General features: G+C 41.9%; 1 protein-coding gene across 6 annotated transcripts in view; it reads right to left on the minus strand.

Moving 5' to 3' along the window:
- Window positions 1-26,762, minus strand: part of pam (peptidylglycine alpha-amidating monooxygenase) — a 68,793-nt gene that overhangs the window by 8,706 nt on the left and 33,325 nt on the right. For 5 of the 6 annotated variants that reach the window (XM_031878442.1, XM_031878440.1, XM_031878443.1 and 2 more), the window contains exons 10-24: window positions 26,297-26,377; window positions 26,133-26,209; window positions 23,487-23,590; window positions 21,211-21,404; window positions 20,890-20,949; window positions 11,021-11,150; window positions 9,677-9,793; window positions 9,453-9,525; window positions 8,857-9,067; window positions 8,198-8,401; window positions 6,967-7,082; window positions 4,446-4,542; window positions 4,161-4,211; window positions 2,476-2,724; window positions 966-1,025 (exon numbers count right to left, since the gene is read on the minus strand). In XM_031878442.1, coding sequence (XP_031734302.1) covers window positions 966-1,025; window positions 2,476-2,724; window positions 4,161-4,211; window positions 4,446-4,542; window positions 6,967-7,082; window positions 8,198-8,401; window positions 8,857-9,067; window positions 9,453-9,525; window positions 9,677-9,793; window positions 11,021-11,150; window positions 20,890-20,949; window positions 21,211-21,404; window positions 23,487-23,590; window positions 26,133-26,209; window positions 26,297-26,377 — 1,824 coding nt within the window. Of the gene's footprint in view, window positions 1-965; window positions 1,026-2,475; window positions 2,725-4,160; window positions 4,212-4,445; window positions 4,543-6,520; window positions 7,083-8,197; window positions 8,402-8,856; window positions 9,068-9,452; window positions 9,526-9,676; window positions 9,794-11,020; window positions 11,151-20,889; window positions 20,950-21,210; window positions 21,405-23,486; window positions 23,591-26,132; window positions 26,210-26,296; window positions 26,378-26,762 lie in introns of those variants that run through there. The other variant, XM_031878444.1, reaches the window with a different exon arrangement.

Genomic DNA, 26,762 nt, shown 5'->3' on the forward strand with positions numbered 1-26,762 from the left:
TAGCCTGCTGTGACACCAGACTTCTTTTTAACTCCTCTACCTTCTGCAGCCTTTGTGTCGTGTCCAGATGCTTGTATCTGTCTTGGTGCTTCGTTTCATAGTGTCTTCTTATGTTGTATTCTTTCATTACAGCCACACTGTCTCCGCACAGAAGACACACAGCTTTGCCCTTTACATCCGCGAACATATACTGTGCCTCCCACCTGTCTTGAAAACTCCTGTTTTCAAATTCCACCTTTCGTTTAGCCATTTTTTGGGGCGAGGGATAGTTGAAAGTTGACACAAGTGGTATGTAATACAGACTGTGAGGCGCGCGTTCGCGGGCCCGCGATTGACGTGCCGACACACGGGCAGTGCATTGTGGGATTTGTAGTATTATGGTGGTGCGTGCGATATACCGGCGGGCCAGCTCTAATAGTAAATAGATTTTATCATGCGGGCCAAAGATAATTCATTCACGGACCGGATGTGGCCCGCGGGCCTTGAGTGTGACACATGTGCTGTACACTGTAAAGCAGCATAGACTTACATTTTAAGACAATCATATGCCTTTTATATGGAAGCCCATTTCCGGCAGCAAAAAAGATGAAAAGTTAGACTTGATAATAAAAATATCCCCATGGCACTTTTGGTGCATCCATCTGTAACCATGACACCGACCAGATGTTTCTGGTTGCCACCTCAGCCACATCGGTTTTATTCTTTCTACGCCAGAGCAGCTTCTTGCTTAAAATCCTTTCCACAATGGGGATTTTTATTTGCAAGTCTAACTTTTCATTTAGTTATTGTTTTTTTTGCTGGCGGATTGGCGGGCCACAGTAAACAATGTCTTTAATTTGCCACGTGATTTAGAGTATAAATTTAAAAAAACAAATAGTGTAAGAATTAAGTCACAAACAAGTGCTGGGTCAATGAGAGGATTCATTAGGTAAAAGGCATTCGATTTTTTATGTTAAATGACATACCTCTTATTTTTCCCAAGATCCCTCGCACAGAACTGGGTTCAGTTTTCACCTCACATGCGTCTGCAAACAAACAATATTCAATAATAAGCCGAATGCTGACCAAATATTAGAGTACAAAGACATCAAATTATATAAGGCATGTACTTTTTTTCTATTATTTTCCTATTTTTAGGAGAAACTTAATTAATCTTTGTGAGTTGGTTTTGCAAACAAGTCTTTCATTAATGACTTTACTTGATATTATCGTTTTATTTCATAAACCCAAAATGGTGTGTTACAGTAACTTTGACTACTATCTTATCAACACTGACCTTTACTTGAGATTCTCAGGCTATGGATAGGGAATCAGCTCCCAGCTTGGTTTTGCCTGAAATGTGCTTGACCAGAATGTTTCACACCTGCAGCACCAGGCTTCATCTGAACACTGAAACTTGGCCAGGAAACGGATTGTGGTCTGAATAAACCACAATTTTGGAATACACCAAAATTTAATGTCGTTAACTCCAGTTTGTTACACAGTCTTTTGTAACCATTTTTACCAGACAAGCTCCAGTCCTCACATCACACAAATGAAGCTCTAGCGTAAGTTCAGACAGGAAGACTTTACTCTCGCATGCCTCAGCCCGTAGTTTATTTACCAAACATCTGCCGTCACTCCTCACACATGCTTACTCATTATTTCCTCGCTGTTATTGTTTGGGGCTGTCAATCATGATATCAGCTGTTTAGATCAGCTGGTCTCTCTATCCAATAGCACAACGACAAAATTGCATGGTTAGCCTATCATTGTGCTGCTGCCTCTCTTAAATATGATCGTCTCTCTATCTTCAGTACGTTCATGCTGCTGTTACGCAAACCTCCACCCAATCTTTGCAGATTCATCAGCTTCATCAGCCACCACCACCAGTGTCTGGACTCCACGGGGGGATTTATCTTGCTGCTGCTGCTCAGAGCAGACGCCCCTCCATTACAAGTCTCCCTGTAGAGTCCAAGCACCAAAGACTCTGAAGACTATCATCGCATATCATTTGTTCACAATAAACAATTATCTTCTTTATCAGACTTGTCTCTCTTAATTGAAATTAACAGCAAGCTAAAATCTTTCAGTCATGGGGTGCTGGAGAAAATGTCTTTCATTTGATCGGTGCTCATTTTGTCAACAGAAATTTTGATGCCGACATTTCTGTTCATTGCGCCCTGACAAGTAAAGACAAAGCAAAATAGTTGTCTCTGTTCAGGCAGACACGTGATGCTAATTTAGATCATTTTTCCCCCCATTAACCAATAATTAACCCTGAACAGACACAACTAAAATGTAGGGTGCTATTTAAAATGTGTTATAAAATAACCAATACAATAAATAAATGGCAAATACTGCCCTGCTTTCCTCAAAAGAATCATTATTTAAACTGGTATTCCAAACAAATGACTAGATTACCTCATTTGGATTTATTAAAATGATATCTATTTTGGTGTTCGTTAATGTCAAACACTTTTGGGTCATACATACTGTTTTTTCTCCAGCAGATGAAGAGTCCAATGGAGATGACCACCAGTAGCGGGATGAGCAGCAGGGTGGTGATAATAGCTGGGAGTACACCGTGCTCTCTGTTTGGCTTTGCTGCACTCTTCTTCTTCTCCTCTTCTGCCTCTTCCTGTGGTTGAGGCTGCAGAGACACAGTTTGCTTCTCTTGGATGGCTGCTGTCTTTGACATGTTGTGCTCTGGCCTCACCTTAGTTCGGACAAATGTCTCCATTTCTATACAGAGAGAAATGTTGTGATTAACAGGGTTTACACTCCATGATTTCTTCTTTTTTTTAAAAGAAGAATAAACCACACAACAGGTGTGCATAAACCAAGAGAATACTTATTTTGGGAGTGCTATTTTCATCACAGTCACTAAATGATTTAGTTTGTTCTCTGCGGACAAAAAGCAAATCCTAATTGTTACAATTCAAATATAAGAAAACCAGGCATGCAAACTCATCAAGGATGAAAAGGGGGACAAAGACCCAAAACCCCTGGGGGGGGGGGGGGGGGTCCGGGGAAAGGCATCAATGTATGCTTGAAAAGTATAAAATAAAACATTTGACCTTCACAGACTATGCTACTATTGTGATGGAGTGGCCACATTCAAGTTTCTGTACTTTTTATCTACTGTAAAGGCAACCAGAATCTAGTTCAAGTTCAAATTCTTGTCACTTTGATATTAACATATGTGACTGCACACTGACAATCTTAACTAACATGCCAGTAGTGCAAGTGTCAAAGACAGACACAATCCTCTTGCTGGGGACTGAGTTAGCCTATTGCCCAACTTTTCTAAACTAATTATTTTAATTTGGAAGCGGCCATATTGCAGAGTGTACAAAAGCCTTTCAACATCTTTACAAAACAAAAACACCCTCCTCCTGTACAGGTGCAACTACCCATATAGACATCTACACTCACATACATACAGCCTACTGATGTGTACTTCTAACTTCAGTCTGTCAGCAATTATCATGGGCGATTGTGGCTAAGTCTTTATATATAATATTTTTAGTTATATTTAGTTATTGTGGATTTTTGTACTTTTTTACTTAGTTGATATTCTTTACTGTTTATTACTTATTTATAATACTTGCTGCTCTTGTTTTCTACCATGTACCTTGTGTGCACTGTCCACTCTGCTGCTGTGATCCTGTACATTTCCCCACTGCGGGACTAATAAAGGATTATCTTATCTTATCTCATCTTACCATATCAGGAGCATCTTGGAGTAAAGTGTCTTGCCCAAGGACACATTGACATGGACTAGCTGAGCCAGGGATCAAACCCTCGATGCTCTGATTGAAGGATGGCCATCTTACGATAACGTTACTTTGTTCATTAGAACCAAGGGAGCTTACATTTCTACTATTCTCATCAAGAGGAAAGGAGCTTGAAACGTTAGGGTGGAGTTATACAGAGTATGTGTTTTTGGATTCTCAAAGAATAAGTCAACTTTTCATTGTAAAGAAGAGAACATAGGCATATCCCCACATACATGAACTGATTTGGATACGACTCACGCATGTTTTAATGTGCGTCACATGCTGTGTGTTTCCTTGAGGTGTCAGCAAATATCAGCAGCAACAGGCTGGACCCTCAGCAGCAGCTGTGCTTTTACTTAGATAAAGAACATAAAAAACGTTAAACTCAACAATACTTACCATCAAGTTCTTGAACCTCGATACCAGCTTTCTTGACAGAGCGATGTAACTCTTAGAATGAAAATGAAAAATCCAGTGGATACAGGTTAATAAAACTACAAAGTCAAATTACAGGTACAGTTCATCTGCAAAGTCACAAAAAAAGGACATGATGATTTCTGCATTCTCACCAATATCTACAATAGTGAATTTCACTTAACGCAAACACACAAGTTCAGATGGATTCTGCACAAGAGAACATTAAATAGTTTAGATTCATCATAGTCTTAATGAAGCTGAGCTTACTGTCAGTGGTGAACTTGAAGACTGATTTACTGCCTGCATCCCCGACAAAGACGCTACCATCCCTGGTTTCAACTATGTCGTGAGGCATTTTAAACTCCTGCAAATGAAAGACAATACAGCAAAGTTTAGGCAACAAAAATGATCACCTTTCCAAAAACCCAATGGTCTGGGTAGAGTACATGTCTGTTCAGAAGGCAGACATTAAGTTCGGACTGGAGGTAACCCTCAGCTTAGCTTGGCTTACTGTATAGCTGGGTCAAATTTCCCCTCTGTTTGCATTGGGAATCTCTAATTCATACAGTATATAAATATTTGGAACTGTTTGGATTGTTATTATTCTGTTTTAAATGTATTTAGATGTCAGAAATTGCAACACCTGGAGCAAACAGACTTGGCAGGCGCTTCCAAAGTCTCATCTGCTACTCATGCAACAAAACAAGCGACCTGATAAAAAAGCCTGACACCTACAGTTGTCACCTACAGGATAAAACTGGCAACATCCAGGACAGGAGATACGAAATTACAGGAGAGTAATTCACAGAAAGGTGTTATTGTGGCAAAGTCCACAAAGACCTCAGAGGGCTCAAGATACAACAGAACAGGTCCAGTTGTGGAACATTGGTGACCCAAGTGCTGGTCACAGACTGAACATCCTGTGAACTCCAGTCAGGAAGCATCTCACCTTTGCTGCAGGTCACCCCCTCTCTTTCCCCGTTTTCTGTCTAACTTCGGCTGTACTGTAATAAAGGCAAAAAGCCCAAAAATATTTAAAAAACAAATTAAAAAAATAAAGAAAAAGACAATGTGAGCAGTTTGGTAAATGGACTGTACTTGTATTTCTCTTTTCTAGTCTTCTGACCACTCAAAGCGCTTTAACACTACATGTCATCATCTCATCACTACATATCATCAAAGCGCCGATCCTCTGATGGAAGGACGACCCTGTTCTACCACTGAGCCACAATCCTTCTTTTGTAAATAATCCTACAGCTTCTCCAGGCCTCTTCTCGGCCAACAAAAATCTGGCACTATCCAGTTTGAAGCCAGAGGTAGAGGAGTTCCTGCGGATCCAATGCTGTTAAGCAGACTGAAGAACAGCTGAAGAAGACAAAAAAATCCGGAGTAGCAGTGGAGGAACGTAAGTGCCAAGAATAGGCAAGAAATGGTCCAGGCAGAACTTTGTAACCGCAAGGAAGTGAGGTGGATGCAGGAAACTAACTGCAAACTCTGTGGTGAAAAGGGGACACTGGTACACATACTGTCAGAATGCAAAACATCTATAGCTTAAGGACTGTACAGGTGATGCCATGTTTAGGTGCTTCTGTCTAGAGTGGAAGAGGTGCAAGAAGAGCCCAGAAGCCTTGAAGTTCCTTGGTTCAGGAGGGCAAGGACAAGGGATGGCAGGCATGGTTGTTCACCGTGGAGATCGGCTGCAGAGGCTTCCCGGCCAAATTAGCAAGGCGGTTGGTGTCATCTCTGGGTTTGGACGAAAGGAGCAAGAAACAAGTAGCTCACAAGGTGGGGGAGGAGGCAGAACCAGCCTCTTGCTGGTTATGGGGTAGGAGAGAGGAGGGAAGGTGGAAGCCAGGAGCAGATGGGCAGTCACAGCCAAGTGACTGTGGTTAAGGGTTGAAACATCTGGTCCTGCCCGAAGGCTACGGTTACCTCATGAGGTAACCAAAGTCTTAAGCAGTCAGGTGAAGATGTTATTGCACTGAGTAATAATAATGGGAATTAGTGTGCGCAAAAATGGCTGCCATGCGCGGGATGACGACGGGGACATTAGTGATGCAGAGAGGTGACAAAAATAGCTTTGAACAAAGTTAATGTAATAACTTGTGTTTAATGATATTTGTCTTTGTTATTTTCTTTAATAGTTTGATCTTTGATAGAATAATGTGGGTTTCTTAACCCTAAATTAAAATGATTTATGTTATAATAACAGAAATGTGCTTAAATATATTTTTACATTTATATAACTGCATGTACAATATTTTAACACTTGAATAAACAATAATCAAATGCAGACAGTTATTTAACAATATGTTAGGAGTAGTTACAGTTATACAGTCTTACAGTTACAACCGGCCCTTTGAGGGAAACCATGATGCTGATGTGGCCCAGAGTGAAAATGAGTTTGACACCCCTGATCTAGAGCTATCTTTGCCCTCATTAGTACATTTGATTTACCTGTATAAACGAGTTAGATCTTTCTGATTTCTGGTTAGTCACACCAGTTATACTATATGCATGGGAAGTACAGTATAAGTGGTATACCCTAAAAGTTCATGACAACCTGAAAACAATGGTATGGGGAGCTTCCTAGGTGGTAAATGAAGTAGGACAGTAGAACTGTCTACATGCTCAATTGCGCCCTTTTTCTTAGAAATGAGAAAATGTCCTGCCTTAGGGCCAGAGACCTCCGTTTTAAATCATACACAGCCTTCACCAGTAGTTCAGTATAGTATCGATAGGAAGCTAGAGAGAAATGAGGAGAGCGTGTATGTGTGTGTGCAATTACCTTTTTCTCTGGGTTGAAGGTATCCAAAATATCCATGGTTGAATAATCTATTACAAAACCTCTGAGTGGAGTTGAGCGGTATGGAGATTCCCCATTTACTGCAAAGATAAAGCCATCTTCATGCGCACGCACACACGCACACACACACACACACACACACACACACACAAATAATTGTAAGGCACTTGCGATTACACAATATAAAGGGAATCCTTGACTTAAAAGCATTTACTAAAGCTGCAGTGCGGGACTTTTACATTTAAATGAATGTCCGCTATATTCAAGCCCTTACCAAACAAGTTAAGACAATGCTGATAAGCCCACCACTGCCAGGGAAAGATATTTTCAGTGAATATCTAGCTGGTATGACAAACAGGGATCACGCTATACACTAATGCATCAAAGTATTTTAATCATTGCTGCCTGAATTTTTCCTCAGAACAAATCTAGACCAAACTTTACATACTTGTCTGTACGATTCAAAGTGAGAGTCAAGTTTGCCTAGATTACACCAACTGTGATCTATCGCTACAAGAGTTTTTACCTAAACAATGCAGCATTGAGTTTAAACAGACAATGCTAGCAAATTTAAAAAGTACCGTTAGACAGTATTTAGCCAGGGTTTTGGGCTCCCATTCATTGTTTTGGCCCTGGCTTCCTATTCATTAATATCAAACTCTCTCTCAAGTCCAACAAACATTTGAAAGCCAGAGTTGATTCACAAACCTTCAAAACAAGAACGACAGCGAGGAAGGACTCATTGAGACAGAGGAGAAGAATCGAGCTCCCCTGTAGACGTCATGTGTCAACAGTGTTTGTGTAATTACTCTCATTGCCAAAAGGGTGACACAAAAGTTCCGCACTCCAGCTTCAAAGGTGTATTCTAGCATTTCTAGCTACGATATCCCAACTGTTACCCTTAAGTATTGGCTCCAAAAACACTGGATCCTACATTTTCCATTATGCAATTCATAATATGCCTGTGTTACACCTCCAGTTTGTAAAAATGGCTTTCTGTTTGTGTCCAGTGATGACGTCATTGTGACTCTTTTAAACCCCTGGAAGACAATATACAACCTTTCACATTCCAAGAAGTCCTAACCATGAATTTAAATAGAGCACCCTTTCATCTTTCATTATGATTAAAGGGAATTGAAAAGGAAAATAATGCAAGATACTATTTAAACCATATGTGATGAATGTCCCTGGTCAGCTCAATCAGTGAACTCACCTCCAGCAGGGCTGTAGCTGATAGCAAACACCTCCCCTCCAAACTCCTCTTTCTTTATTTCCTTGACAAACTCTCCAGTTTGGGCTATGAAGCACTGGATACGCCCGTTCTCCCTGTCAGCCACACAAACTTCTTGTCTGTCAGGAAGGAACACCAGGCTGTGGGGGACCCGGAACGGTATGCGCCTTTTCCTTTCTGATGAGCCTTTAGTCAGAAAAATAAGACAATCATAATTTATGGTAGCAATACATGTAAGAGGTTGGCTTGGGGAGATTTTTCTTGGGCAATAGTGCAACTTCAATACAAAGCAATGTTATTCCATAAAAAGAGACTATGAAATCCCTTTTCTTTTGTGTGTGTGTGTTACTGTCTCTGTATGTGTGTCAAACTGCTCTAGTTAGGTAATCTCAATCACCTGTTTGCCAGCAGTCAAAGGCTGCCAGGTTAACTTCAAAGTGACTAGGCAGTTTCATAGGCTTTGCATGGAGTTTAAGCTGAGGTGCAACTGTCATACAACTTCCTTTCAGACAAAAACTGTAGCTCCTATTCTAAAAACTAAATTCATTTTGTTAACACAAGACGGAAAAGGGCCTTTGTCTAACAAGACCTGCTTTAAAACATTCAAGAGGCTTTGTGTGTTTGTAGAGTCAGATTCTTACCTGCACCCCACTGAGACAGGTATTTGCCCTCAGCTGAGAACTTCAGGATCCTGGCATTGCAGTAGCCATCAGACACAAAGATGTTCCCAGTCTCAGTGTCTACAGCCACATCAGTGGGCTGGCAAAAGTGGTTGTTGTCACTTCCTGGCGTGAAAGCCTCTCCAAGTGCCAGCAACGTTGTGTCTCTGCCATCGCTGCTCACTTTTAACACCTGATGAGTGACAGAAGGGGGACTCTTCATTGGTGCTGGTTCACTATGTGTTGTGAGTATTGAATCTCTTCTGAATACATTAACATCAGACCTACTGTTTACAAATTATGCTTTAATGGTGTATAACAATTATTTAGAAATTATTTACAAAAAACAATAATGTGTGAACAATTAGGTCACCATTGACTGGTCATCATTATGAATTGTTGAAGAAATATATTTCTCGACGTCGATTATGACATGGACATCTGGCATTACTTTTTACTTTCATGATGTAACTGATCTGCTATACATACAATATCGGCACTGTCAATCTGTTTCAATGGTTACTTAGAGCCGGTTATTAAACATACTCAGTTCAGATGGAATACCACCTGCACATTACCTGATGAAGAGCCACATCAGTGACCCAGTAATTATTATTCTTGTCTGTTGTTATTCCATGAGGCAAAAAAAACCTGCAACATCAGAGATATGAATCATTACCAGACAGTTTTCACTCTGGTTGTGATACAGGATGTACAACAGTACAAAACATGCCTGGTTGTCTCTGTTCATGTTTAGCACTTGCATTCATAAAAAAGAAAACTAAAGCACACTGTAACTTACATATCTCTGCCAGATGCCTTCAGAATGTTGCCTTTGGCTGGGTCCACAACCAAAATAGTGGACTGCTGAATAGGTCCTTGGGACCTCTGCTGGTATCTAGCCTGGCTGTTAAAAGAGCTGAAAAAAACATTTAGTTTGTAGTTCCACAGAGAAAGATTTTTACATATCAATTTGAACTTCTTTTGGTTTGCTGTTCCTTCAATACACCCAGCTGTCATCCATGCAATATTAGCTCCATTGATAGGACCTTTCTGTATGTAGGCTGTAGTTCAAACCAGTTCTGTGCTGTCTGCCAGAGATGGATTACATGTCATCTGATGGACAACCCATTATCGACTTCAGAAAATTCAACGGAGAATTGTTGTACTTCCTATAATAAAAGGTCTTGTTTGATACTTAAGATGTTCATCTATATTTGCAACATGCAATCAGACAGATTTAGTGGGGGAAAGAAAACAAGTTTTATTTTCAAAACTTGGATAGAAGGCTGCCTATAGGTCTTGCTCTATCGCCGTCTCTCACACATACATTTACTCAAATTTACTTTAAAATGAACGGTTACAAATCAAAAGTTTATTGAGATTCAGGGTCTAAAAATTTGGTGAACACACGTCTTTCACTCGTTTCGCTGTCGTCTGTTCTCATGCTAGTAGCTCTGCCGGGTGGCTGGAAGTACATGTCGTACTGGAGAGCAGTATTTATTTTGTGCGTTTACAGTTTTTTGTGAACTACACAATATTTGTGAAGAATAAAATAAGCGTAGATAAGAAAAGGAATGTCCTTGGTTTTATGTCCATTGCCCTCCTCAAAGCTGCAAACCGTGCCTTCAAACGTGCAGATAACACCGCTGGACACAGCGCTCGCAAAGCTTGAATAACTATAAATTAAATTACAAAATGCGGAATTGAACTGCACAACAGCTGCTAGCATAGACAACAAGGTCAGCAACACCTGTAATTTCTTATCCATGTTGAATTGATCAAGAATTAATCAAAGCTTACATTGTTTGCTCTCTCCATGCCATGAAGGCTACGACCCAATCAAGGAGCAAACGTGGGTATCTGTGTCGTCATCATCTGTAGCGTTTTCAAACCACTCCGTTTGAGGGTTTCTAAAACGCCGGAGTAGTGTGGAAGTTAGGCATAAACGTCATGAAAGTTCTGCCCTTTAAAACGAAAACGTAGCAGTGTGGATGTAGCCCGAAAGATGTAGTGATGATAGTGTGCCCTCCAGATAAACAAATTCCATTCTGTTTCAAACATATATTATGATTTTTCTGTTTCAAGGACTGATAGAATCAGTTTATTAACCAAAAATGAATATATCATAAGTGAAGCGACATACCTTGACCCCCAGTGGTGGTCTCCTCTGTGGAAAATGACCAAGTTAGCATCTGAGTCGAGGGCAAGTCCTGACACCTGACCCAACTGGAGAGAACTTTGAGGCCACGCTGAGACTTGCTCCAAATGGTAGTCTACACCATACACACACAAACACAAACACACATACACAGGTTGAGGTATTGTTAACGTGGTGTCAAAGGTGATCGCTGGCATTCTGTAACTGTTAATAAAAGAGGCTCCAGTCTGCTTTGTTTTAGTATTTATTACTGTATCTCTGGCTCAAGTTAAACCCTGAGGTGAGCATGGATAAGCACACACAACACAATGGTGCAAAAAGTTAACCTGAATAAATATCTATGACAAAAACTGGAGCTTACTGCCAGATTGCATATACAGCTTTACACCTACAAAATTCCAAATGACCATTATAATAAAGTTGATGCTTTGTTTTATGTATATTATTGTACTGTTGTATGTTGTGCTTATGGCTGTATGGTGCTCAATGTCTGCACTTTATTCAGTCTTTCATTTCGAATCCGATGTATAAAACACTCTTAAAACACAAAATGTAGAAGTACGGACTGAACATTTACACGAGTATGACATTATCTGTTAAAAGTATTACATTTTCAGTTTTCGAAAAAAGGTTGCAAGTTAATGAAAATACCTTAGGTTCGGACTGCAGATTTTCTTTAAAACTGCAACATCTGTACACTAACCCTCGTTAAGGTTTAACAGCTAACACCTCCTCTTGCTTTCCACGATAACTCCATTATACGATGGAGCAACGTTTATAATCCCACTGTCGCAATTTCACCAGCACTTCCCCTGGCTGGTTGCCTCCATGTCCCACAGGAGGCTTCTGCTCCTCCAGCTAAAATCCCACAAAAGTTTTGCATCTGTGAAGACCTTTGAATAATGTGTGAAGTTAACTGTCTAATGCTTAGCAGTTCCTCCCTTGTGAATTTGAACAGATGAGAATTACAAATGATGGAACATATAAAAACAGGAAAAGTATTTGAGAGCTCAGAACTGTGGCAGTGATCCGTGGCACCATCTTCAAAATTGCTGTTTACCCGCAGAGTCTAGCAGTTTGACAGAGCTAGACAAGTTTTTCCCAGGAGAATGGGGACAGGACTTGTACTTGTATAGATGGTAAACGGACTTGTACTTGTACAGCGCCTTTCTAATCTTCTCATCTCAAAGCGCTTTAACACTACATGTCATCATTCACACTTTCACACCCATTCATACACTGATGGCATGGGCTATGCAAGGTGCAAACTACCCATCAGGGAATGTGAATGGGCCATCTAACCATTCATAGCTATTCATACACACAGGCACAGCCTATGGGAGCAATTTGGGGTTAAGTGTCTTGCCAGAACTGGAGTGTCCAGATGTACACAGCTGATAAAACCTATCCATGTGTGCAGGCCTGAACATGCACACTAACACACTGTAAGGACTACTGTATCCAAGACGACAGTTTTCTCCGCTACCTCTGTTGTCTGCATACAATATCCTTGTGCCTCACTTTTCCCACTTAGTTTGTTAAATCTTTCAATCAACATCAGTCCCGATAACTGCCAGATATTCATTCTTTTTTATTTATTTTAACACGTTAAATATCACTATATTTACATAATGCCACTATTGTGCTTTTAATGAAAGAAACACAAAATATATTAGCTTCCACATATTAACTGCTGGGGGGATTATAACAGTCTGGGATATAACAATGATTAGCAACATTGATTTTAGTGCATTGCTATTTTTTGTTAAGTGCCAGATATAAGACAAAATATAATATAATATTATTTCCACTTCACCAATTTTTTTTTTTTATTAACCAACATCAGTGCTGATTATAACTACCAAGTATTTATTCATTTTCAGAATTTTAACCATTTAAATGCCAGGTTTTGAGATGATGCCACTGTGTTTTTAAATTAAAAAGACACAAATTGAGATATGACAGTGATTAGGAACAATACAGATTTTGATAAATTCTTATTTTTTTGTACAGTATTAGATCAAATAAATTCAGTTGTCAATTTATAGTCCATTAAAAATGTTCATTATTGTTTTTTTTAAATTACTCCAATTACCCTTACGTTTTAAAGGTTTGAATTATTAATACACTTCAAAGTTCTTACCTTCTAATAATATATTACCTTACTTTGCTCTGGAAATAAAAATAGCCCACAGAATCACTTTGAACAAGCCACTTGCTCTCAGCTCATATGGTCATGAAATGATATATTGTGGCATCACCAGGGGCGAGGTGGTAGATGGGTGCTACTTCTCCTTTAATGATCAGCAGCCACATCACAAGGTGAGGTACAATGGGAACATGGAAATAGGCATCCTTCAGGTCGACAGACGTGAACCATTCTCCCCTGGAAACAGGGTCCACCCTCTCGATTGCACCCTTGACCAGGAGCGCGGCTAACTCCTGGTTGAGGGCTAGGGATTTTGCCAGATCGGTGATGCTGGTCATTTTGACCCGGCTGGAGGCCGGCGTCGGAATTGAAGCTTGTACCCCTGGGTTAGGGTGGACACCACCCAGAAGCATGAGCTGCCCAGTAGCTGATGTGCTGCTGGGAGAAATAACCGACGGCCGGCCGGCCATCTCCTGAACCCCTTGCCTCTTGAGGCTCTGGGGGGGCGACTGGTAGTCCCCAAGTTCGGAGGTTGTCTGGGGGGACGTGGGTAGGGTTGTATGGGTAGCGGTTCGGCCTCTCAGGGGGAAGCTAAGGCCTGTGGCGGCTACTGGGGTGAGCTGGGGGCTGAAAACGGACTCGGGGGGCGAAGTAGGACCCCTAGGTCTGCGGGGTGTGGGCATGTCCCTGAGAAGACCAGAGAACTGCTGCCTGGTCTGGCTAGCTTCAACAGTCCGCTGAAGCGCCTGTATAGCAGCTGACCCAAACAGCTCACCAGGTTCCACTGGGATAGTACGGAGGGTCCTCCTACATGTCTCAGACAGGGGTGACTGTCTGGACCCAGTGAGGCATCACTGAGGCTGGTGGCGGAAGCATCGGGAGTAGCCTGCTGCAGAGAAGCTGAGAGGGCAAGCATGAGGTGGGAGAGGGAGATGCCAATATGAACCATGCGCGCTGCTGTGTCATAAGCCCTGGATTGCAGGTCATCCGTGACCCGGCATTGGGGTTGAGGGCACCTGGCATCGGGTCTCAGGGTGTCCTCAGGGGAAACTATGAGGAACGCAATAGTCAGCTCAACGGCTGGCATACGGGCGAGGCCAAATTTTGCTGCGTCCTGCATGGCCGCTAGGGTTCGTTCATCTGATGCAAGACGGGACAGAGTCCTGGTGTCTCTCCAGCATGCATGCAGCTCCCTCAGATATTCTTCGGAGGGAGGAACGGCAAAGGTGGTGGGGGCAGGAGTGCGCCTGAAGAAGGCACTCGCAGGCTGAGGTTCCGGCTGCTGTGTATCTAACTGCAGACGTGCCAGTGCCATGCGAATGACAGACCTCATGGAGCTATCGACTGCCCCTTCCGAAGAGCTCTGAGCTGAGGAACGGGAGCCAGGCCCAGAAGCATGGGAGGGCCGCTCTTCACTGTACTCAGTAAAGAGATTGGCTGACGCTGCCAGTGATATAACGTCCTCTTCTAAGCCAAGCTCAGCTGCGGGTGGATCTGGTGCTTCAGCCCCCCTGCACTAGGGTGGAGGGTCAGGAGAAGCGACTTCATTTGAGCTAGCTCGGCGGTCAGCAGATCCACTCTAGAAAAGACAGCTCGCTAGACTTGAGGGCCCCCCTGCGGTTTCTGTGGTCCTGCGCTTGGAATGGGTAGGTTGGGCTGGATTCAACTGCCCTGAAAGGGGGAAGTCGACCACACCCGTCAGGTGTTACGCCTCGGCGAGCCTAGCAGCCCTTACTGCTCGAGGCATGATGCCACAGTTCATGCATGGGTTCTCAGAGAGGCCTTCCCTCAGATGCTCGAGGCCAACGCAAGAGGGGCAGAGGTCATGGCCATCCTCAGGCTGAAGTGGAGCCATACAGGTCCTACAGCCGGGAAAGTCAAACATGGCCGACTCTCTAGGTCAGTCTGAGCGGGACGCTCTGCTGAATGTCGTGAGAACAGGCAGGGGACAGTCAGTGAGAGGGGAGCGAGGACACACTCTTCACTAGGATAGCTGCTGCAGATATTGGTGTCCCACCAGTTAGCTTGAGCGAGAGCACTCTGCTACTGTGGAAACCGGCCAACAAAAAAAGAACACAGTCCTTACAGTGAGAGGGGAGCGAGGACACTCTCTTCACTTGGACAGTTGCTGTAACTCTTGGTGTCCCACCAGTTAGCCTAAGCGAGGGCGCTCTGCTAACTGTGATAGCCGTAATGTTTACAAACAATCAATGGACACAATCCAAGTATTAGCTTAGTCTAGAGTTAGCCAGAGCGAGAACGCTCTGCTAACTATGATAGCCGTGTAAGGAATCAATGGGCACAATGTCAACGTCGATCTAGTCCAACTAGCATCTCACCAAGTTAGCCTGAGCAGGAACACTCTGCTCACTGTGAAGGGTGGCCCGGCAGCGTAACTCTACACTCACGTTAGCACGCCACTCGATTAGCTAGAGCGGTTGAGTGTGAGAGACTGTGAGGGCTTGAGATGGTGTAAATAGGAATGGGACAGCACTTTGCTGCAACATATCACATTACCATGAAAACGACAAAAAATATGATGTACAATTGTTGGTATTTATTTTATAATTTGTACTCCCTGATTTGAACGTCTTCCAGGCTCTTTCCTCACAAGATGAGAGGTATATATATATATATATATATATATATATTAGGGGATGAACTAATAAAACGTTTTTTTACCGATAGGAGTACTTAATAATACCAATAATGTTCAACCGAACATGGTGACATTTTAACATTCAACATCGTGTTTTCTTGGTACAAGCAAAGCATACTTATTTGATAAACCGTGCTATCAGTTAAACGGATAAAAGAAATCACAAAAATAAGTTACGTCACAGAGGATGGGAGCTTCATTTTTGAGCTCCTTGATGGTTTTGTTAAATAACCCCAGAAAACATTGGTTTTGTAAATCCCAGTGAACTTTTTTTTTAGTAATGGAGAAAGGGCTTACTACAAGAAGAAGGCCAACCACAAATGTGATATAAAATGATCCCGAATTGAGCCAAGGTAGTCGAACCAGCTCTCCGGGCTTCATGACGAGGATAGCTCCGAAGCTAGCTTGAGAAGTAATTCAGGGAATTCAGAAGATACCTGGAGAGGGACGTGATGCTGCTTTGTCACAATGCTCCCAGATCCCAGATATACAAGGACTTCACTGTCCTTCAGTCAATCCTTCAGTGTTCAAAAGTGCCAGGCAGAAGATTGCCAAGGAAGAAGACAGTGATGATGATAGACGAGATGATGACGAGGATGCATCAGAGGCAGAGGCTAAGTCTGTGCAGGTTAACAGGGTACAACTATCTGACATCAAACAAAAACTGAAGTCTGGAGTCGCCGGAGGGAAGAATAGATGAAACTGAGACTGTGCATGAAGCAACATCAACACTTATTAAGTGGCTGCGCCAACCTAATTTGGAAGCCAGGCTATAGACCAAAATAGTTGAGCATGGAGAGATAATTTAGGGATTCACAGAATACCCGAAAATAAAGAAGGCACCAACTTGGCTGGTTTTCTGGATAACTTGAAAAGCTATGAAAAAAAAAAGCGTGCTTGACCTTTCCCGTGACAAGGAGCTCAGAGTTGAGCGGACACACGACGAATGGCTCCAAAGCGCAACGGCATGAAGGCAGAGCCCCAATCTATATAGTGGTCAAGTTTGGAGATACTAGACGAAGTTAGAGGTGCTCCGGAGAGCATGGCAGAAAAAAAAGGAGCAACGTTTGCTTCTACGCTGACCACGGCTTCCTCTCGAAGTGCTTAAGAAATGTTGTACCCCAATACCCTGATACCCCAAAGCCAAGAAGATGTTGAAAGAAAAACAAATAAAGTCTCAGATGCCATATCCCGCGAGGATGTAGGCGACTCTGGCTCTGCGGTAGATCATCTCGTCTTCAATTAGAGTATCGGCGGTATGATCGCGACACTTAACCCCAACTTTCTCCAGCTGTGCCATCAGTGTATGAATGGGTGTGAATGGGTGAATTACGTAGTGAAAAAGTGCTTTGAGTGGTCGAAAAGACTAGAAAAGCACGATACAAGTACAAGTCTATTTACCATTCTATGATGATGGAACCTGGCTATCCAAGGATACTGCAGAAGCAACGAGGGACATGGTTTCACAAGGGTTTTAAGTTATGGTGGTGAGGTCCTCAGACCTCAAAACAATTAAGACTTGATAAATAATTAAAAGATAGATAAAAGGGGAACAAAAACGAATTTGGTGATAAAAATTAAGATAATAAGGAACAAAATAAATATATTATATCCACAAGAAAATTGAAAATAAGCTAATATTTACAAAACAGTAATATAGTCTGGCCCAAAATCCAAAAAACTTCTGGCGAGAAACCTACAAAAACAATAAGCTCTATATACTGAATTAGAGAACTGGTTTCTAAAAGGACTCATTATAAACAAGATGAAATACAAAGAACATTTAAAGAGTACAAGTATTATACACACCACCAATTGTTAAATTCCATAATTCTCTCAACCTGCCTGTTCTATCAGAGGAACAACAGCAGCTGTAACTGAGACAGAACTAAACATCTTCAGGCTTAAAGCAAATAAATCACCTGACCCAGGTGGCTTTCCATTAGAGTAGTATAAGGCATTTTGATTTGAATTAATACCAAGCTTTCTTAGTAATATAACCTTAACAGATGCTAAAATGCCTCCATCTTGGAGCAAGGCAGTGATATAGGTTATCCACAAAGTGGAAAAAGACTAAATAGAATGTGGATCGTATAGGCCAGAGGTGTCAAACTCATTTTCACTCCGGGCCACATCAGCATCATGGTTTCCCTCAAAGGGCCGGTTGTAACTGTAAGACTGTATAACTGTAACTACTCCTAACATATTGTTAAATAACTGTCTCTGCATTTGATTATTGTTTATTCAAGTGTTAAAATATTGTACATGTAGTTATATAAATGTAAAAATATATTTAAGCACATTTCTGTTATTATAACATAAATCATTTTAATTTAGGGTTAAGAAACCCACATTACTCTATCAAAGATCAAACTATTAAAGAAAATAACAAAGACGTATATCATTAAACACAAGTTATTACATTAACTTTGTTCAAAGCTATTTTTGTCACCTCTGCATCACTAATGTCCCCGTCGTCATCCCGCGCATGGCAGCTACATCCAAGAGCTCCTCACTGAGATCAGGTCTTATAAACATGGATAGATGCTCTGTATCCGTGTTGTCTGTGCTTTCATCAACAGCTAATGAAGAAGACGAGTACCTGCTCATCTCTTAGCTAGCTGTGTTGTTAGATTGCTGCTAGTTCCTGAACTCGGTCTGCGATGGTGTTTCTTCACAAACTGACATTTGTAAAAGTCTGTATCTGGTCGGAGCTCACCTGCTCACATACCTTTAGCATGCACTGGGCTGTAGCTTCTGTAAATATATTTTGCTGTGATTGCAGTCTGCCTTTTAATTCTTGGACAATTTTATGTTTTTCTTGGAGGCTAAATTTAGCTCCGTGTTTGGTGTCAAAATGCCGACGTGAATTGTATCCTTCATCACCGACACGCACACTAGCACAGAAGACAGACCCATTTTTCTCCTTGAAGCACAGACATGTATTCGCTTTCCCATCTTAAATTACATTTTCTTCCCTCTGCATCAATTTTTCTCTTCGTGGACATTTTGGGATTATTTGTCGATCTTTTTCAACTCAATCACTTGTTGGAAAACCACTTTACGGGCTGTTCCCTCTCCTGTCCACCTGTTGTGATAGTTTTAATGTCGGTACACAGACAACATGCTATCTCAGAATTTCAACTTTCTATCTCAGAATTTCGACCATAGGGATACTTTTATTTCCAAGTCTAACTTTAAATTTATTTTCCAAAATTAAAAAAAAAAAAAAATCTTTTTTTTTTTTTTTTTTTGCTGGCGGATTCGCGGGCCACATAAAATGACGTGGCGGGCCGGATTCGGCCCGCGGGCCTTGAGTTTGACACGTGTGGTATAGGCCAATCTCTGTGTTGAAATTACTATAAATTAGACTCATTCATTCTTGCCAAAAGACTGGAAAAGTTTCTTCACAAGAAGAAGGCTGAACTGGGAACACGTTTTCAAGACCCCTGGTGGTAAAAAGCAAACAAAAAAAACAACAAACAAAAGTATTCCTCCTTTTGAGCCCGTCTTAATCTTATATAGTTTAAAGTGCTCCATAGAATACACCTAAGCATAGCTGAACTAACAAAACAGTCCACCTAGATATGCCTATACAATGCTCTTGGTAGACTTAACTAATGTTTTTCCTTAAACTGGCAAAAATCAAGTTCTCTCTTGGAGGGTTGACTAAGAAATTTTACATTACATGGCAACCTTCTCCAACTTCTCTACTAAGATGGCGCCGCGGACGGCTGCCTCGGTGTGTTGGTGCTCATTGTTTTGTGTTGTTTTTGTTGTAAATACTGTTTTCTGCTGCGATACCCGGAGCTCTTTCACCAGAGACGAGCTCATAAACATCAGGGGAACAACTCTAGCGGACTTACTTCCAACTTTTCTGTTAACTTCTGTTAACAGAAGTTAACCTTTGGACATTCTCATCAAAGGTGCTCTCACCTTTGAGTTAAGAGCACCTTAACCAGTGAAGCGCCACAGGTTGGGAAACGGGCCGGCGCGTTCGTGTGTCTCCGCACAGGTGGATTTCGCACACCGCTGCCGGGCATATTTCTCTCCAACGTCCGCTCACTGTGCAACAAACTGGACGAACTTCAGCGATGGGGAGAGACAGAGACTTTTCTTCTTCCTCCGTTTTGTGCTTCACTGAGACCTGGCTCTGTGGATCCATACCCGACTCCGCGTTCCAGCTGGCTGTCTTCCAGCTGTTCAGAGTGGACCAACGATGTGACAGTGATTCTACAGCACTGTTCTCCTGATCTGGAATCTTTCATCATAAACTGTAAACCCTTTTACCCCCCGTGAGTTTGCTTCATTCATACTGGTCGGTGTTTACATGCCGCCACAGGGTAACGTGCAGGAGACACAGCGGACACTCGCCGAACAGATACTGTGTGTGGAGCGGACCAACCCGGACTCTTTAGTTATTGTCTTTGGTGACTTTAACAAAGGAAACCTCAGTCATGAACTCCCTAAATACAGTCCGTTCATTATATGCACAACTAGAGAGGAGAACATTCTAGATCACTGCAGCACGAGGGACCTAAGCGGGGCCTATCACGCCGTCCCTCGTGCTGCACTGGGACACTCTGACCGCCTACAGGTGGGAGACTGACAATCTGGTGACCTGGTGCGGTCTGAACAACTTGGAGCTCAATGCTCTAAAGACAGTGGAGATGGTTGTGGATTTCAGGAAGAACGTAGCCCCACCTGCCCCCATCACCCTGTGTGACTCCCCCGTCGACGCTGTGGAGTCCTTCCGCTTCCTGGGCTCCACCATAACCATAACCCAGGACCTCAAGTGGGAGCTGAACATCAGCTTGTAGCTGACCCCTCTCACCCTGGACAAAAACTGTTCATGCACCTCCCATCTGGCAGGAGGCGTGAGGTCCATCAGGACCAAGACCTCACGCCACACGAACAGTTTCTTCCCATCCGCAGTCGGGCTCATTAACAAAGCCCGGGACCCCCACTGACTCTGTCATCCCCAGGACAATTTCCTACTGGTCACTCCCCTGTTATCAGACTGGAATTTTTTATCCTTGAACTTACCCTGATCCAGAGCCTGCTCTGCTTTGTTTTCATCCAACATCAATTTGTTATCTTGATGGTCTTTGGAGGAAAAGTAAAGTTGAATTAGGCAGGTTCTTTTTGAACAATGTAAATGTTGTAAACTATTAAAAAAAAAAAAAAAAAAAAAAAAAGGCAAGGAGGCGTACATTGAGAAAAGTGACAATAGCAAGTGTGAACCTTACATAAGTATACATTCACTTCCTATCCAACAAAAAAAGCTAAAAATTCAACATTAAATGCTAAATTGAATAACAATGGATTAGCAGCATGCAACATGAACAATATTTGATGCCCTTGTACCTGTTGAGTGCCCCATATGCATCATAGAGTTCATATGACCTGGACTGACAGCGATGGGAATGTTGGCCTCAGCTGGAATGTGCTGGAACAGATCTTTGGTGCCGGACTCCATGCAGTTCATGTAGGGGATGGCATGTTTGCTGTCCATGTAGTACATTATATAGAAGTTGCACATTTCATCATCAGAGGTACCGCTGCAGACAAAACAGAAAAGTAACCGGCTCAAATAAATCACTCATGGTACTATACGTAAAAATGGAGGAAAGCTGCAATGTCTGTATAATTAAGACCTGCTCAATATCATACTGTGACTGCTGCCCATCGATAGCTTTGCAGTCCAAAGGATAAATTCTCAATATTCACTGACAATTGAGCACATTATCTTTAAACAGTTAAATGATGCTCAGTAAATCCTGATAATACATTTTTTCAAAGTAATATAAATTGAGGATAGAAATGATCAGCTACAAATTGTGAAATTTACTCAACAGCACCAAATGTACCAGCGTTTCACTAAGTTCTTCACAAAAGGTAGGAGTTTCTATAAATAATGATTAGTTGGAAATGCTTAACAGGTATTGAAAAGATATCTCTGTGGCGTATCGTTATCAGGTTTTCACTCCGTCCCAGACGGTCAACGACGTTAGTCTCATTATTTAAGCATTGAGCCATACGTTAACAACTAAAAAGGAGGAGGAGTTCAAACCACGTTTCAAGCTACGGCCACAGTTACAAAGGTAAGATCCAGACATGTAATGTTAGTACTGGTCAAAGCTAGCATTGCTGTTCACGTTATGTGTTTAATGATATGTGTCAACTTCTTTTACACCCGTTTTGTGATTGTTGTTATTTTGAATGAGTAAGATGAGATTAATATTGATTAGGCTACAATAGTAGCTTTTACACATCATTTTAGTGTATATGAACTGTATTATTATTTTTTTATTATTATTATTATATTTTTTTAATATAGAGTTAGCCACTCCTTCATTACGTCATCATACCATACAGCACGTGAATCCAGCCAACCTCAGAACCCTCCCCAAATCCTCAAAACCAATCACAAAACACTCCATTGAAACTTGCTCTGTTCAACACCTGGTCACTTTACAACAAAAGCCTAGCCTAGCCATCAGCCAGCTAGCCACCAGCCTGCCAGTGTCCAGCCTGTTCTCAGCCTGTCCAAGCCCCTAACCCGTTTCTGGGAACCCGCCTGGCCTTTGGAGGACCTCACATTATCCAGTCAGCTAGCCATGAACTGGTAAGACACCTGTCCAACCTCAGAAGGAAGCAAGGCAAAAAGAGAGGTCAGTTCCCCAAGCTACTCAGCGACTCAAAGTCTCCGTTGCTCAGCTGCATGGCAGAGGTTTCTCTAGTTCCTGTGTCAGCCGTCGGAGCCGAAGTCTCTCCAGTTCCTGTGTCAGCCGCCCGAGACGATGTTTCGCCTGTTCAAGGGTCGGCGGTCCAAGCAAACGTCTTACCATTTCCTGGGTTTTGCCGATCCAAGCCGACGTCTCGCCAGTTCCTGCGACGGCGGACCGACTCCCGCTCCACGTGTCTTGTCGGCGGTTTGGCCGACTCCGGCTCCAGTTCCCGCTGGACCACAGCGATCTCCGGTACCTGATCCTGCTGGGCCGCAGCCATCTCCGGTTCCTGATCCTGCACGTTCCCCTATTTTCTGACCCCGCTGGGCCGCAGCGTTCCCTGGTTCCTGTCGCCTCTGGGCCGCAGCAACCCCTTGTTCACACTGCCATCCAATCAAGAATTCCAGTGTCCAGAGCCCCAGAGAACCAGTCTCCAAAGCCCAGACCCCCAGTCTCCAGAGAGCCGCCCCCTAGAGAACACTGCCCCCCGGAGCGCTTCTGCCTGTCTGCCTTGCCCCCAGGCCATGGGTCTGGGGTTCTCAGCTTCGCCCCCGTCTATCTATCTGCATTTGGGTCCATCCCCTGTTTTTTTGCCGGACCGTGACAGTAGATAAAGTATTTACAAAGCTGTAACACTGCATGAACAATCAGACAGCAAGTGTAAAGATACACAAGGTGTTGCAGAGGAGACCAGACCATGACTGGAATAAAGACACAATTACTGTCTGTGATAAGTGCTTGTAGGCTATATTTCAATACAAACACAGTCCAAAGGGGGGCCAACAAGAGCTCATCTATTATTCAAGTAGTCTGAACAGAACCTAGAATAAACCATAGAAACCTTTGAGTTATGTAAGCTACAATCTGGTGTAAAAATGCATTAGGTACATTAAGTTAAACAACTGAACTCACCCAATATATGTTTTGAAGGTTCTGCCCTCCCCAGTGAACACACATCTGGCTGCAATTGTATCACCATACTTCACATTCACCTCCTCGTTAGCAGGATAGAAAGCCTGGAGAGAAAAGACATTCACTGCTGAGCAATGAGCAAACAGCACTCTACTAAAAACTAAAAACTGTTGTGATCGATGTCTTCTTGGTTGAACTCCGATGTCTTACTTAAAATATACATCAATAAAAATCGGTACCAATTCCATGCCAAAATTCTGAAAACGAAGTAAACTCACTGTTGGACGCACCCTATTTTTCCCAGGGAGTTTCATTATGATGCTTTTAAACTTAATTCAGTAAAAACTTTCTCAGGCAAAGGTAAATCATAACGTTGACATGTGTTCTAGATAGGGTGATCAAACCTGAATATTGTTTGAATGAGATGTTTTTCACAGCCATACAAAATAATAGAGGGGGAATTATGACCTGTTTAACTTCCTAACACTAGCGTTGTTTATACTTTTGTTGTTGTTGGTTTGATACCAATTGGGTATCAAGAATTGTGGAATTTTACTGGTATTGATATTGACTACTACATTTCTGGTATCGTGATATCCCTTCTATATATTATTAATTATTTAGATATTAGCCACCTATTTACATGTAGTATCAGCTAATCTTACTGTACATTGCTAGTGTGTTTTAATGTTGTAATGTTTAAGGCTCCAAAGAACTAGGCATTAGAAGTAAAGGAGATTTGGGATGAGTACAGTGACTGAGAAAACTGTCATGTACACAAGACAGAGAGGACCAGTAAAAACTCCTTGGACTCGGAAGAGTAGAAGAACAGCTGTCATTACGCACAACTGTGAATATATAGCTCCTATATCATTTATTCATCACATGCACATGTAAACCATCATTTAGGTCTTAGTCATCATTAATAAACGTCAGAAGGATGATCAATGATTAATTCATAGCCGACATATTTAAACAAACTTTACAATAACTCGGCTTCACTATTTAGTATAAAATGGAAAGATTATTGATACTATTTTAAATTTACAATCAGATATTTTAAAAGTGTGTATGTACATTTCCATTGCTGTATGTGTATATGTGAAACAGGTTTGCATTTTTGCACTGTAGTTTGCAGTGATGCACTTATTGATCAAGTTAGAAATAAAAAAGAAATAGTAACTCAACCAATGACTACAAGAATAATGAAAACTGATTGTGGCAGAACCATAGACTGTGTATAAGAAGTGGACGTAGTTGTCGTGACGTCAACCGTTGGTTTGTGGACTGCCGTTTTGAAGCCTAGAGTTTCGGCATTTTGACTGTCGCCATTTTGGGTTTTTGCAACTAGTCAACGGAAGTGACCATATTTGGAACGCGGAGGAATGATGTATACTGCTCTGGAAGGGGTAGTCGATCACAAGGTAGCCCACCCTAAAGCATACGCTGCTCTGTGGTCTATTTGACTCTAAATGGACCATAAGTTACTAAATGAACATCATGCTGTATTGAAGAAGACTTGAAACTAGAGATTTAGACGATAAACTCATGTTTACTGAGGTAATAAATCAAGAGAGAAGTTGAGTCATTTTCTCATAGACTTCTATACAACCAGAGGAGTCGAGAGAATGTAAGTTTAAGGCATTCTAGCATTGGCTTCACTTTTCAGAACCGGAGGTTGCCAAACACCTAGGGGGATTTCTTATTCAGATATAAGTGCAGGGAACAACTCTGACAATGAGTCAATGAAGTGATGCAAGTTAACTTTTAGACTTTTAATCGCAAAAAAATCATGCGATTAATCACGATTACAAATTTGAATCATTGCCCAGCACTATAAAAAATATATATTTATTATGTAGAATGAAAAATAGAACTTTAATTTGGGATATTGTTTCTGCCTAAATCGATATTGCAACTGTTTACCGATTCATTCTTGTGCTACTCTTTTCTTTTAAACTTAGATGTACAACTGCTGCATTTAAGAAGAAAACTGTCATGAGACTGACTACATTTTATCTTGACCTATTAAATATCAGTGTAAGTCTTCTCCATCTAACAGCGTGTCTACACAGGAAACTTTTCAGCTGTGATTTTCAGTTCTGTTCTGTCTCATCCTGACAAAACAGATACACAGATAAGCAGTACAGCTGTCTACACAGGCTGTGTATCGGCTTGTGCTATCCTGCATAACCGAAAGTGTATTTTTACTCTGCAAGTCTTCTTTCTTCTATTTTACACAAGTAACTACAGTGATAGTGAAGTGGGTTGTGAGCGCTGAGAACTCTATGCCTGAACTCATCCTGTGTGGTCACGGATCGAGCAAGAAAGCTGCTGCTGATCTGCTAACGTGCTAGATTAAGGCATGGACTGGGTTTCTGTATAGGACATTCCTGGCAACAGCAAGCGGTGGGTTATATAAAACAGATGTGTCAATGGTTAAAAAAAAGATTTATTTTTCTCCCTATTTTCCCCTTTATTAATAGTTAAGAAGGAAACAGACAGGAAACAAAAAGAGAACCCGGTATGACCCGGACCCCAACAGAGCCAAACCAGGGACATTCAGATTATATGGCATGCATGCACCTTTAACCCCCCGGGTACAAACATGTCAGTTTTTAATTGCCATTAGATGTAATAACGTACCTGTGGTAGCTGAGGGGACTGTCTCCCAATCAGGTTCCACTTCCCTTCTCGGATCCTGTAGCCACTGACCACTTTACCTGTGACAAAAACACTGATACAGGTTATCACTGGAACTGAATAAGATTACAGTGAAACGGACTGCTAAATGCTCTGGTATGACTCACCAAGGTGGTGTGTGTGGGTCCTGAAGGCAAACGGGTAGATGGGATATGAAGTGTAATCACAGGCGATGTCTGCATTTGTAACTAAAAAAAAGAAAATCATTTTTGTCAAGGCAGGCCCATTTGTGACATTGTCCTATTATTATGCATTCCATCAGCAACATTTGAATGTGGACGATACGACTCAGACAGTTTGGGCGGCAAGTGAGTTATACACATATTGGTGCTAAGGCTGTTAGGGCTGGGAAAATGACCAGTATCACTTTTTTGTTTTGTTCTTAGGGCGTAAGCACCCACTAGCAGTGGGTCGGCGAAGGCCCTAGTGAGTTTGTGCAGGTTTGTTACCATTACTATTATTAGGGCATGAGCAAAGACAAAGTCGGAACTGAAGACCTATTGAAAATCAAATGATTGAAATTCAAATTTGGTCAGTACAATCTAAAGACCTTGGCAATGAAAAGTTTTTAAA

The sequence above is a fragment of the Anarrhichthys ocellatus genome, unplaced genomic scaffold (genome assembly GCF_004355925.1).
Source record: "Anarrhichthys ocellatus isolate YVR2014 unplaced genomic scaffold, GSC_Weel_1.0 scaffold179, whole genome shotgun sequence".
Taxonomy (NCBI): domain Eukaryota; kingdom Metazoa; phylum Chordata; class Actinopteri; order Perciformes; family Anarhichadidae; genus Anarrhichthys; species Anarrhichthys ocellatus.